This window comes from Lethenteron reissneri, chromosome 45 (assembly GCF_015708825.2).
Source record: "Lethenteron reissneri isolate LAM-NWPU_2019-01 chromosome 45, ASM1570882v1, whole genome shotgun sequence".
Taxonomy (NCBI): Eukaryota; Metazoa; Chordata; class Hyperoartia; order Petromyzontiformes; family Petromyzontidae; genus Lethenteron; species Lethenteron reissneri.
The window spans coordinates 10,858,150-10,872,832 of NC_083823.1; the positions used below are offsets into that span (position 1 = coordinate 10,858,150).

Here is a 14,683-nt window from a genome sequence, read left to right on the forward strand (position 1 = left end):
CGACACTGACGCCTGCTGTATATGTGGAATTTTCACCTCCCGATGGTCGCGTGAATTTTTTTCCGGGTCCTCCGGGTTTTCCCTCCACATTTTGAATCAACATCACGCGTTTAGAGTATTTGGTTGATATACATTTCCACGCGATAAGCCACTTCGTTGAGCTATCATTTGTGATAACCAGGTCGCTTGTGAAAAGGAGCTAGATAGCTCGGTGTGGCCTTACCTGGTCAACTAAAAAGTAGTTAATGTTTTATAGTTTCTGAATGTACCATCCAGCAGTGGATTATCACAACACGTGACGTCACCAGCCGCGTGGCACCCCGGCGGGTGACGTCACGAGTCTCAACGGAGCACCCGGAACCCGGGGCTCGGCGACGCGGACTTCTGGCTCGACCCTCGCCGCGCTGTCTCCGCGCTCTCTCCGCAGGGCTCCTAGAAGCGCCGGCATGGAGGTGAGCCGCAGATTTCTCACCCCACGCCGCCTCACCACCACCACCTTCACCGCCCGGGCTCGCTTCTCCCACACCCCTTGTAAACGCAAGGGCCTAGGGATTCCGGCATAGCCTCGACGTTCCCTAGATTCGCGGCCGACATAGGGGGCGCGGTGGTCGGGCGGGATGGGGGTGCCGCGTAAGTCCCGCAGTTTGTTTGAAGGTTTTTGCTAAAATGTGCTTGGATTGATATCATAAAGTGCCGCCGTTTGAACACAAGCAAATTCTATTCGCTGTTTCGACATCCAGCGTCTCAGTAGAGTGGGGCTTGTTTCAACCAATGCTGCTGAACTGCCAGACGTTTGTTGGCTAAGACCCAATTTAGTTGACTGCTGATGAGACATGTGACTTTACCGAAAGAACTAAGAGTATGAATCCTTGCAGTCACGAAAGCTTCAAATCTAGAAGAGACACTGAAGGTCTAAACCGGTGGAGGGTTTGTTTGTGTTGAACCAATGCTGCACTCCCACAAGGCAATGTGGATGATAGGTTGTGTAAACGTGTCTACCGGGCGCATCTGTGAAGGAAGGGCTTTATAACTCATCGGATTTCTCCTTGATAAATACAGATTCTGAGATTCTGCATTTGTTTTATTATTCTATGAGACCTTTACCAGTGGCAAAATATAGTAGTAGGTTTTTACCCTTTAAACTGGTACAAAACTGACACCTTTATACAAGGCATCATGTTTGCAATAACCGCAACACAAGCAGTCAAATGCAAACAAAAAGAAACAACTCTGATAATGGTAATGATATGCACTGTCCTTGAAGTTGATTGGTCCACACCCGAGACAGCTTTCCTTAGAGCCTAGTCTCCATTGGCGTTGGACCAGATGACGCCAAAAGGCGTACAACTCAAAAACAGTGCACTATCAGAGTATTGAGAGCTCGGGGTAAGCATTTACACTATGAGACCTCCTTTACCAGTGGCAAAATATAGTAATAGGTGTTTACCCTTTAAACTGGTACAAAACTGACACCTTTATACAAGGCATCATGTTTGCAATAACCGCAATACAAGCAGTTCAAAATGCAAACAGGCGTCATCTGGTCCAACACCAATGGAGACTAGGCTCTAAGGAAAGCTGTCTCGGGTGTGGACCAATCAACTTCAAGGACAGTGCATTCATTACCATTATCAGAGTTGTTTCTTTTTGTTTGCATTTTGACTGCTTGTGTTGCGGTTATTGCAAACATGAATGCCTTGTATAAAGGTGTCAGTTTTGTGCCAGTTTAAAGGGTACGTGGAGATACAGTTATGTGAAGGAGGCATATACCTGCTCATTTCTTTTTTTGTTAATTATGTTCCCACTACGCGAATGATAAAGTTGTTTTTTCTATGATTATTGTGAGACATTCACTCATTTAGCCCAGTCTGCGCTGCCTTGCAGGGGGTTAAGGATGAGCATTTATTGATGGTCAAGGCAACTCAAGAAGTACTTAGTGCAATGAGGATGTAATTGTTGATGCCATGAATTAAAAAAGTAAAAAAAATGCACGAAAATGTTTTCAAGTCAACTTACGAATTAAATACAGTAAAATTGTACATAGATGTGGCTATGCAGAATAGCTATTTCTCTTTTTTAAGGCCACATTGTTATTGACGAACGTGCTGAGATATTTTTGTATCTCTGTGCTTGAGCACAATTGCCAGTGACTTATCACCAATCAATGAGTAAATAAGCATGATACTATATTAAAATGAAGTAACTTAACGTTTAAGTTAATTCGTCCTCTTGGTTGCCAACCTTTCTGGGCCCGTGCCCAACAATTGAAGCGCGCATTGAGATTATGGAGATTATTTTGGCGCTATGAATGTCCAAATGATGGGTCACTGTTGAGCTATCATTTGTGGCCAGGTCTCCTTTGAAAAATAAGCTAATACCTTAGTGGGCTTTGCATGGTAGGATGGGGATGGTTTAGTTGCATTTGTATGGGTGATTTGTTTACCTTTCTTGTACTTTGCACTCCTATCATGTTTGTGTATTGTTTGTTGTTGTAACGTTCGTACCCACCCCTACTGGACATCTGTGAAAAAGAGTTTTATAGCTCATCGGATTCCTCCTGCAGTATAAATACATATTCTGATATTTTTTTTTATAATCCTCTGGACCAGTAGTTTTTCTAGCAGTATTTGTTTTAGCAGCAAAACTCTGGTGCAGTTTTAACTTCAGATTCTCATCGTCGGCCAGGTGATTTCAGTGCTAGAGCGAGCGAGTGGCTCACAATTGGGAAGGTTTGCGAGCTCAAATCATGTTTGGAGGGGTTGATCTAGTCCAGGGTTCAGCAATTTTTCAAAGAAGAAGACCGTTCTTGTTTGTTTTTAACTTCGACCAACATAGTTGGCTCCGTAGCCGCAGGCTGCCCGACGCCTGACCTAGTCCATCAGTCTGGGCTTGATACAATCACTAATGCTTTTCTGGTAAATTAACAGTGGTTGGATGTACTCGCCTCTGCCATAGGAATGCATAATTTCCACCACTGGTTCCGGGCTGTATAAAAGGAAATGAGCACTGCGTCTATGCCCATTTGAGCAGGAAATCGCTGGCCTGTTTTGGTTACCATCGGAACAAATGATTAATCATCTTACGATACGTATCGGTAAATTTATGGTCGGGAGACCAGTTTTTTTTATCTGCTTTTGTTGATCACCTTGATATTTAATCTTGCTCCTGGTGTTTTGTCCACTTATTTTGCATTTATACAACGCATGCGCACAAGATTCCCATTGCAAAAGAGGCAATGGGGTCTCAAGCATCACAATGGGTTTATTTTTAGTTAAATAAAGGAACCTGACTGCATTGCGTCATTTATTCATCTTGTCACAAGACAAATATTCACTGAGGAACTCAAAGTGGAACGGGCCTCAGAAGATGACTTTGCACTTTTGTCCAGTAACTTCATGCTTCTTTATTCACAATAGGAAGCACGTATTTTATATGCCTCACAAGATGTATCGCATCACATTAAAACCCTCAACTCTCGCTTCAACAGAAGTAAAGTGTCAGTGATTTTCTGCTCCAGTGAGCACACCGAAATGTCAATGCTTTCTCTTGTCTGCCAGATCCCACTGTTCTGCCTAGTAGACACGGAGCGACCTCTGATATCTGCCCCGACAGTCTCCCACCATCTGCTCTTACTGTTACACTAAAATATAGAGCTTGCACCTGCACCAAACGTTTTATCCACGGTGGTTAGTTAAATCCATGGTGGCGAGATGTTAACTACCTCGCCTGGTATACAGGAAGTCGTGGAATTGATCCCCACCCTGACGCCTGTATATTTGTAGTTTGCATGTTCTCCCTGTCTTCGCGTGGATTTTTTCCTAGGTCCTCCGGGTTTTCCGTCCACAATTAGAAAAACATGCGTGAGGCCCTCAGCTATATAGCTATTTTCAGAAGCAACCTGGCCTCATGATAGCTCAACTGATGTGGCTTATGTGAAAATGTATAGCAGCCAAATGCTCCAAACACATGTTTCTAAATGTGGAGGGAAAACCCGGAGGACCCGGAGAAAAATCCATGCGACCACGGGGAGAAAATAGTAAATTCCAAATTTCTAGGCTCCAGGGTCAGGATCAAACCCACAAACCTCTTGCACACCAGGCGGGGGATTTAACATCTCGCCACACGCCACAGGAAACTAGCTAAACAGCACCATCCGTGTAACATATTATATTAACTTAAGCTTAGATCTTCTCTTCGCCTTGGTCGGTGGACTCGTGGCAATCATCTCGCCAATCGGGACTCTTCTTGTCCTGCCCCAATTTAAATGCACCTGTTCTCTTTCCGGATTTCTGCTCTGCTTTGTCCTGTTTTGAGTTGGAATATAAGCCAAATGACATAACAAATTGGTTGCCAAGCAGAGGACCCTTCACTTCTACATTTCAGATTCCAGTTTGATCGCCGGCATAGAGAGCCCAGCACTCAGCAATGTCGGCTCGGTGTCTCTGACATGGCCATTATGAACTTTGCTAAACCACTCGGGCGCTTCTCCTGCGTGTGATTTATAATGCAGTAATGTAATGTCTTAATCGCACGTCTGACGCATTCGCTTGTAAAATAAATACTGGCCACGGGGATTTACTGGTGCAATATTTGCTCAGTGTTTATGAAATCCTGAAATAACCCAAGTTGGCAGGCAGAGAAATTTGCTTTGACTAAATAGCGCGCTATTATTTTAAAGCAAAGTGCATGAAAGGCAGCACATTTTAGAAGGGATACTTTGAAGGATATTAATGGAAATTATACATTGTTTTGGCAGGGTGTAGATTTCATCCTTTCATCTGTTTTCAAACTGCTTGTGTTTTGTTTGTTGTCCTTCCACCGCACCATGGATTAGCACGGTTGGTAATATAGACAGTTGTGTTTGCAATAGTTTAATTTTTCTCTGGTGTTCTTTTAGTCTTACACTAATGGCTACAATAATGCTCAAATTAACAGAGCACTAAATGCCAAATCACGATCGCAAAGCAACACTGCTGAAAGCGATCAGATTATTAAAACAATAAAAATGCCATTTATCTCAGGAGTAACTGACAAATTAGCCCGTGTTTTGCAAAAGCAAAACATTACAGTAAGATTTGGTACAGTACACAAAATTCAACAACTAGTAACTTGAACTAAAGACGAATTACCTAAATTATCAACAGAAGGTGTATATCGGATTAATTGTTTGTGGCAGGTGCTATATTGGACAGACAGGGCGTAACATTAGTGTAAGACTAAAAGAACACCAGAGAAATATTAAACTATCGCAAACACAACTGTCGGCAGTGGCAGAACATGCTTGCCAACAGGGACACTCAATTGATTTTGACAACGTTGAAGTGTTGTGTAAAACTAGTTACTACTGGCAAAGACTAATTAGAGAATCCATTGAAATTGAGACAAACAGAAATAACTTTAATCACTCAGACAGCTACAGGCTTAGTGCGGCCTGGAAGCTTATTATTAAATAAGATACATTACAATTCCTTATAGGGGAAACAAACACTAACTGATTACTAACGTAGCATAATCACAATAAAACACATTCTAAATGATTACTAATCTACAACTCGCATCGTAACAACTGCCTGGTTACTAATCTAGTATATAATTACAATAACCCCCCCCCCCCTCAAATCGTTGCACCTGATGAGTTAATGATGACGTCACCCTGCTGCTGCTCTATATAAGAACGGGAGACAGAACAGAGCCTCACCATTCTGGCGAATTGCCCGATGATGCTGGATGCAATTGCCAGCGAAACATTGTACTCAAATTGTAAATGTTGTGGTTTCACGCTTCAACACACCGGTGGGCTAAAGCAGTGAACTATTTGTCTTTTGTCAACGTGACACTTTTTTTACTGATTGGCCGTGTCGGGTGGTGGAGGGTTACGACACATTTATAAATGACGCGATCTAAACCCAAAAACGTTGATTATGAATAATATTGGTCGCGAAAGCCTACATGTTAAACTTTTGTATATTTGTATGTTTATTTATGCCAATTTCATATAGTAAACAAATTTCAAAGACAAACATATATAACATTTACAACAAACAATGTCATGCAAAAATGTGCAAAAATAAGCTATTTTTAATAATGATTAGTGATTATCCAGCGTTATTCGAAAATCCGGCGCCCCCTCCCCCCCGAATAATCAATCATCTACTGTACCTTGTTAGTTGCGTAATATTCGTTACAGACCCTGTCCTGGTTTCTCTGCTGTGTTGAAGTTTTTGTCATTTGTTTTTTTGCTGCTGTGGTCATGCACAATGGATCTTCCCTTCTAACATACCCGGGAATCTGGCTAAACAGGATAATATTAATAAGAAGAGAAATAAACTCAAACTATGTCTATGCTTCCCATATTCACCAACCTGAACTGACCAACGTGGTTAAGTATGGTAAAATAACCCACATGACCCATGTTTAGTTTGGGTAAGGCCATATGGTAGTTTTGTGTAAAATTTCTTGTCATCAACCCTCCACCACCTGACGGGACTGTCATGATTACACAGATGTTATTCAAACGTGCCAATGTATCGATCATATTTTAACCAATTCAGCTCCTCACCGGTGGCTTGAGACTTTTGAAGACTGAATTTAACACCAAACGTATAACGACATTTCACTCAGACGTCATCAAGTCGTGAACTCGGGAATCGAGCGTGCTGCTTCTGTTAACTGTCAACATGTGATAATAATAACCTTTATTTTATAAAGTGCCTTTCATATTGAAGTATCTCAAAGCACTGTAACATAACAATATAACTAAACTCACAGATATAGATAAAATTTAAGCGAAATGGAAAGCTGATAATAACAATATCAAAGACAACTCTCGATATTCCAATAAAAATAACTGATAAATACGAATAATAATTCCAGAGTAATCCAATTAGACAGCAGAATCGTTTTTATAAAATCTTAAGTGACAGGGAAAGCCTGCAAGTACAAATAGGTGAGTTTTAAGACTGATTTTAAAAGTAACAGACTCAGAATCAATCCCTAATGATCCGAGGAAGGGGATTCCACAATCGCGGAGCCTGGCTGCAGACGGCTCTGTCTCCCATCGAACATCATCACAGTCTTGTCTTTGGAATGATAAGTAGACGAGAATCATCTGTTCTAAGTTGCAGTAGTGTTTATAATATTTGAGCAGATTGGCGAGATAAGGAGGAGCCCAGCTCATTCAAGGCCTTATACGTGAGAAGCAGAATCTTGAAGTCGACTCTGTACTTTACAGGGAGCCAGTGCAGGGATAAAAGAATAAGAGTAATACGGTCACACGATTTGTATCTGGTTAAAACCCGGGCAGCGGAGTTTTTAATATATTAGCATCTTTTTAAAACACATGTGAGAGCAAGAGGCGCCAGAAAAAGCTAGCTATAGGGCAGGTAAGCTCTGTGTTTTGGTTTAATTGGAGGCATTAAGGGGGGGCAGGGTTTGGGAGTGAAGGGAAGAAACCAAGCTGTAGATGAGTTGCAAGGGGTATTCCAGAAACGTGGAGCAGCAACACCGAGAGATATTTTACCAAACAAGGAGGCACTTATGAGGCTATTGGAGGGAGTGAAAGCAACCAAGGGGTACTTAAGGTCATTGACAGTTTCTCTTTAAGAGGACCTTTAGGATGAAGACAGCCCAGCAATGGTCGCTACAGATATCCAGGGGGGACACATGTGAGTTAATTTTTAGGTTGCAAGGAGAAGTTCTATAAGGGAAAAACGCAGAGCGGAGCGGTGTAATGGAAGGAGACATAAGAGTATGTAAGTAAAGTACGACAGTGACTTATGAGGGAAATACATATATCTAGGTTTTATTTTCAAGGCAGAGCTATTGATCCGTGTAAGTTTGTTGTTGTATTGGCTTGTTCACCACTGCCAAAGGAGCAGCAAAAGCATTATGAAGTAATTGATTTTGTATAGCAATTGATGTTTCTGAATTGCCTACCATGTAGCCCCACAAGTATATAGCACCTGTTTTTTATGCATAGTGTTTATCCATATGTAGTGTAGTGAAATACGCGGTGCACACAGTTAACCGAGGGCAACTGAAGGCAAACAGGTGCACGCGAGGTTTGCACAGACAAACCGCCAGTTGTAAGGGGCGAAGTAGGTGCAAACGGGGTCGACGGTTGTGCACGCTGACACACCGGAGGTATTGCCAGGGAGAAGGGAGATAAGGGTTGATTGATGGGTCGACAGGCGCCAGCCTGGCGAGAGCTTAAAGAGACACGCGAGAGGTCTCGGATATTTAGCAGAGGAATATAAGGTCGTGTATGTGAGCGAAGTGAGGAGCTGTTGTTGGGGACCAAGTGTGAAGACATCTCGCCGCTGCCGCTCCAGCCGTCAACGCAACCTCAACCCTCACGCTGTCGCCGGGCGGGTGATGGCTGAATCCCCTGCCTGGGACAGACGGGTGAGCGGGTCTGAGGGAGCATAGGTGAGGGCAGTGGTGGAGGTGTAGAGTTTCTGTGTACGAAGATGCTGTTTGCGGAGATGTTGTGTGCGGAGACGCTGTGTGTGGAGACGCTGTGTGCGAAGCTGCTGTGTGTGAAGATGCTGTGTGCGGAGTCGATGAGAGCAGAGCTGCTGAGTGCAGGATAAGGGAGGTGAAAGGTAGATAAGAGTGGGGAGAGGTTAAACACAAGTGACTGTATAGATAGTTATAGGAGTGCCTACAACTGGTGCAAGAATAGGTGAATAAAGTGTAAGCAGGTGACTTGTTACAACGTGTCGGTGTGAGTAATTTTTTAAGACACTACACATACAAGCACTATTTAGACTCAATATTGCTTAGCTTCCAAATGTGATCAAGTCGAATGCATGTTTGATGATTTGGTCATTGACTTTGTGTTGAGATGATCACTGTTGTCAAATTCTCCTGGCATTAAAAGTGATTAAGTACTGCCTCTGTGGAGTTTTAGCAGTTCTCATGTGGGAAAACCTGCTTCTGACCAGTGTCATGTGGAATTCACACTACTGAGCCACAGGTGAAAGCTGAGCCATTCCCCATTGGAGCAGGGATAATCATGTTATTTGGCAAAGTTGGACTAGTGGTGGAATTTCTATCTTATTATGGTAGGAGATGTTTTTCCGTAGGATAACTTCTGTTGGGAATCAATGACAATAAAAAACAATACAAATGAAAAGCTGGTACGAACCAGACCAAAAACAATTGATAAATATCGTGACCCAGAATCATAGCAATTCATCAAATCCTCCAGAGGGAGGTGGATCGTTGCTTGTGTAGTGGGTTCACTGAGAGACGCACACTAACTCAGGAGGCAACACGTTTATTCTATGGACCACAACGGGATAACTATATAAACCGGGTCTGGACAGTCGGCACACTGCCTGACACACTATGCCGAGCAAGAAAACCGAAGACCCAGGGGAAGACGTAACACAGAGGACTCCATTCCAGCAGACAGCCCTGACCCAGCCTCAGGACCTCCCTTTTATGCCCCCCAGCGTGGCCTGACTCCGCCCTCGATCACACCCCCTTCTGGAACCTACAAGAAGGTTTTGGGCCATACACCACGTGTCCCTTCTGTCACCTTAGGCCCACATCCTTACCCTGGCCTATCATGTGCCCTTGCCAGCCAACCAGGCTGCTACGTCCTCGGATGCCCCCTTTCTGTCAGCCACCAGCACTACGCCCCCTATGGACCTGTTCCATGACATTGCATGCCCTACTGGCAGAGAGGGCTACTACACTCCCAGTTCCCCTCTCTATCAGTAACTGGCGCTAGGCGCCATAGTGACCCATTCTATGTCACTACTCTTGCATAGGAATCCCCCGATACTTAACTCAAAATTTCTTAAAGTTAACCCTTATTTTCAATAGAAATAATGTTAAAATCAGGGGTTGCGTTCCTGGCCGACATTTATATAAAAAAATATGCATGACACAATGGCATGCACTGTACAAAAATGCATATGATTTTTATTTGGCATATTTTAACAAACCTATAGTAATAATTAAATACAACTTACCAGAGATGGCTGAAGAGCTTGCTTATTGAGGCATCTTGGGGTAAGCATTAGTGGAGTTATGCAGACAAATCGGCTTCCTCTCCATCTACGATGACACTGGAGCCATAGGAATGTTCACCAGAGGAATTTGGCTCTCTTCAGCCTCTTCTCCAGACCTTCTGGGTTTATTACAGAACATTTAAAACACGTTCCTTCGTAGTGGGCAGGTAGGAACTTGGTTGGACAGCGCATTCGTGCACGACAGACGAATATGCACGACAGACAGACAAATAATCCCTGGTGGGCAATGTTGAACCTGTTCCTACCTGTAAAAATATTTCCAAAGACAGCGAGACAACATTTTTCTTCTGCTGGAACAGTTAGTAGCAGTGAATACCACTGGTTAATGTGCTGTTAATGCTACAGCCGTGTTCTCTGTTTGGATCATCCTCTCTGAAGATTTCTGTCGCTAATTCCCAATGAATCAAAGCCTCTGAAAATATTTTTTAAAGTGAATACCGTGCAGACAAACCTCGCTTTCGCACTTGAGATGCGTTCCTGGAGAAGTGAGTGCTCATGGGGTCATTATACCATCATTGTGTGGTGGTCAAGGTTGACACCAAGGTTGACACAGGTCACACAGGTCACACAAGTTAGGGGAGAGGTACGTACCGGTCTGGACCGGTCCGGACCGGCAGGGACGAGAGGGGGTTGGAACCGCTCTGAGGGGAGGGGGCTGGCGAGAGCCAGGGCCCCGAGACACCCCCGCCCCTCAGAGAGAGGGGATATATAAGACGGCTCCCGGAGAGTGGAGGGGGTCCATCTCACCAGAAGCTGAAGGAGGTACGGCCGGAGATCCTGGACCCCAAGCCTCGAGGATGCTGCCCCGCTGGGACTGAGTGGGCTGAGTAGCTGTAGGCTCGGGAAGGAGAGTAATTGAGTAGCTGTAGGCTAGGGAAGGAGAGTAATGAGAATAGAGCCGGAGGCTGTACCTCCCTAGGTTGTGTGGTTGGGCTGTTCCCCCAGTGAGTCCGGAGGACTAGTGTTATTGGAATAAAAAGCGTGTGGCCTCTACGAAGTCTGTCTCATTCAAGAATACTACAACTGGTGTCAGAAGCGGCCAAATAACCTCGCCAACATGGAAACAAGACAGAAAGCGCTCACCAGGGGCCTGGAGAAGGACGTCGAGGGCAACGCTTAGCCGGAGTCGGGAACGCCATTTCCGGGGGACGGGATCTGCGGGGGCGGGCTCGGGTTCTCCGGGGCCCTCCAGGAGTCCGCCGACGTCGGGATGGGCGATCCAGTCGGCCCATGCCCGGCTGGCCGATCTCCATCCCGCTGCCTCCATCCTCGACGAGCTCACGCTGGGGGGAGCGGGAGCACCGGGTGGAGGACCAGGCCGGAGGATGGGAGGGGTTCCCGCCGAGAAACGCGCCATTCCCACGCAAAATTTTGACGTCACCTCCGGAGGGGGAGACGTCACTTCCGCCGGGAATGCGGCCGCCGGAGATGACGTCACTTCCGCCGGGGGGGTCACCGCTTCCGGGGGAAATGACATCAACCGCCCAGGAGGTCAGGGGGCACAGGTGGCCCGCGTCACATCCGGCATCGGCGGCCTTACATCGGGAGAAGCAGAGTTTTTGGGTAGGTGCCCGCCGATTCGGTCGGATATTCTGCCGCTGGAAGACGCTTCAAATATTGCACTTGGGACGCTGCTGTCTTCAAGGGGGGACTACATCCCGGCGCTGCAACAGCGCTTGCAGTTTTTCGCGGCAAAGGGGAGGGGGCTGGGCTGCTTTTTCACGCCGTTTCGTGGCAAATGCCGAGACGGCTGGGTGGTCTGCCGACATCGCTCTCCGAGCCCTGCCTTCCGCCTTGGACGACGTGGCCTTGGCCACGTTCCTCCTTATTCCACGGAGGGAGCACTCCACCTTGCAGGAGGCCCTCAATCAGATGGCCTTAGTGTATGGACCTCCATCCGAAACAAGCCATCGTTTCGCCAGTCGGAAGAGGGAGGCAGACGAGACACCCCTTGCCTATCAGAGTGCACTGATGGCGTTGGCTCAAGCGGCCTATCCTCGAATGGACGATGTGGGCCTGGACTCCATCGTGCTCGAGAAGTTGCTGCTGCTGGCTCGGGAACTGAGGATTGCCGTCCACGTCAAAGACGAAGCTAACCTTTCCTCGCTGGGGGCGGCACATTACCTGCACACAGAGTTGCTCCTCCAGCGGGATGGGCAGGTGGCGGCGTGCACCTGGCATCGGGTTGCCCAGCACCCCGGCGCCGGGCTCCGGGTCGTCCACCATCGTCCGCCCGTCCGCCGGCCGCTCCACAAGAACCCCAGGCATGTCGCGACACCTCACGCACACGGTCCCTGCCCGTATCTCATACACCGCATACACCGCGAATCGGCGCGCCACTAAATCGCGTTGCGTTGAGGGGTGGGGAGCGGAACGGGGCTGATGTTCGGGGGCCACTTCGCGCGGTTCAGTGGTCCGAGTTGGCCCACAGGGTCGTGGCCGCGGCGACGGGCTCGTCGGTTATTCTCGGGGATATTGAGGGGATTCAATTTCGATTGTTGGTCGATACGGGGGCTTCGGCTACTATAATTTCCGACCTCATATACAACGTGTTACCAAAGAGATGTCAGGCACTCGCCCTGTTCTCCGTCCCTTGCTTTGCGACGAATGGGGGTTCCCTGGGGATTATTGGCCAAATAACTGCACAAATTTGTATTGGCGACATTAAATTATCTGGTCCTGTTTTGGTTTCCGATGCCTTGGCCGTTCCCTGTTTGTTGGGTACGGACTTCTTGGGGAGGATGCCCATCAAAGTTTTAATTGACAAAGGCTGCATCGAGCTTCCTTCGGGCCGCCGGATGGCGTTTCTGCCCTCACCAAACCGGCTGCGCACAGCTTCCGCGACTGTTCCGGCTATGGCGTCTGAAACCGTGCGGATTCCGCCGGGTGCGCAGATGCTAATACCGCTTCAGTTACGCAAACCACTGGAGGCAGACGCTACGTCGGGGGTTTTGTTGTCTCCTTCCAATACGACCGAGCAAGGGTTGGACCTGGTGGGTGCACAAACGCTTGTGCCTAGAGATGGACAGCCCTTCATTCAGGTGCTGAATGCGGGCTTGCGGACGAAGGTCGTGCACTGAGGGGTTGTGATTGCACATGCGTCGCTGCCGCTGCACACTGACTCCGTCGCGGCTCATGTCGGTGAGGCGCCGGCGTTCGGGACGCAGGTGGGTGTCGATGAGGTATGGATGGATTCTCTCTGTTCAGGGGCTGAAAATCTTTCCGAGTCACAAAGATTAAAGCTGCGCATGTTGCTTCGTGAATTTCCCGATGTTTTTAGCAAACACAAATTCGATGTTGGGTGCACTAATCTGTTGAAACACCACATTGATACGGGGGATTCCGCTCCCATTCGGCAAAATCCGTTCCGATTGAGTCCGGCAGAGAAGGAACATGTCCGGTTGGCAGTGAATGACATGCTTGCCGCAGACTTTGTGGCTCCCTCCAACAGCCCATGGGGTGCGCCGATTGTGCTTGTTAAAAAACATGATGGCAGTTTGAGGTTTTGTGTGGATTTTCGGAAGCGTAACAAGGTTTCGCTGGCGGACGCGTATCCGCTCCCTCGCATGGACGAGTCGCTCGATGCCTTGGCGGGGGCGCGGTATTTTTCAACCTTGGACCTTTTGTCGGGGTTTTGGCAACTGCCCTTGGATGAGGCTTCCAAACCTAAGACCGCGTTCCGTACGCCACAGGGCCTTTATCAGTTCAATCGGTTGCCCATGGGATTGCACTCAGCTCCAGCGACGTTCCAGAGATTGATGGAACTGGTCCTCGCTGGCCTGCAGTGGGACTCTTGTCTTATATATCTGGACGACGTACGTTTGAGGAACATCTGGACATACTGCCGGCTGTATTTCTCAGAGTGCGATCGGCTAACCTTAAATTTAAGCCTCAGAAATGTTTCCTGTTGCGTGAATCGGTGCGGTACCTCGTCCACGTTGTCAGTTCTACGGGTATAGCCACCGATCCTGCTAAAACTGACTGTGTAAGAACGTGGCCCACGCCCACGTCTGTGGGGGAATAGTTGCACGCAGTGTGCGCGGCGGAAACACCCGGCTAGGGCGGCTTGCCCACCCCTTCAGTCCATTCAGGTGTCCCGGGTTAACGAGTTGGTGGCTCTTGACATCCTGGGTCCCTTCCCTGTCACCGCTCGGGGTAATAAGTACCTGCTGGTTGGGGTTGAATATTTCACCCGTTGGCCTATGGCCTGGCCCCTCCCCAACCAGTCGGCGGCAGCCATTGCGGAGGCGTTTCTCCAGGGCTACGTCCTGGATAAGGGCGCCCCGGAACGCCTGCTAACCGAACCAGGGAAAGAACTTTTCGTCCAATCTTCTGCGGGAGGTTTGTGACCTTTTGTGCACGCAGAAGGTCCGGACTTCCCCCTACCACCCGCAGACCGATGGTATGGTCGAACGTCTACACTGGACCATTACCTCTATGTTGTGTCATCAGGTAGACGACACACAGTTGGATTGGGACCTGAGGATTCCCGGAGTTCTGGCCGCATATAGGTTGGCGCCTCACGCGGCCACGGGCTATTCGCCCTTCTACATAATGTACGGCAGGGATGTCGACCCCCCCATGGAGGTGCAATTGCGGGTCCAGACGGCGGCGTCTCGCTCGAAACTGTCCGAACACGC

General features: G+C 47.5%; 1 protein-coding gene across 2 annotated transcripts in view; it reads left to right on the forward strand.

Annotated features, from left to right (window-relative positions):
• Nucleotides 1-332: 332 nt before the first annotated feature.
• GCC2 (GRIP and coiled-coil domain containing 2) overlaps nucleotides 333-14,683 on the forward strand; it is a 76,050-nt gene continuing 61,699 nt past the window's right edge. For both annotated transcript variants that reach the window (XM_061570449.1, XM_061570450.1), the window contains exon 1: nucleotides 333-452. In XM_061570449.1, the coding sequence (XP_061426433.1) occupies nucleotides 447-452 (6 nt within the window). In that variant the 5' untranslated portion in view covers nucleotides 333-446. The remainder of the gene's footprint in view (nucleotides 453-14,683) is intronic.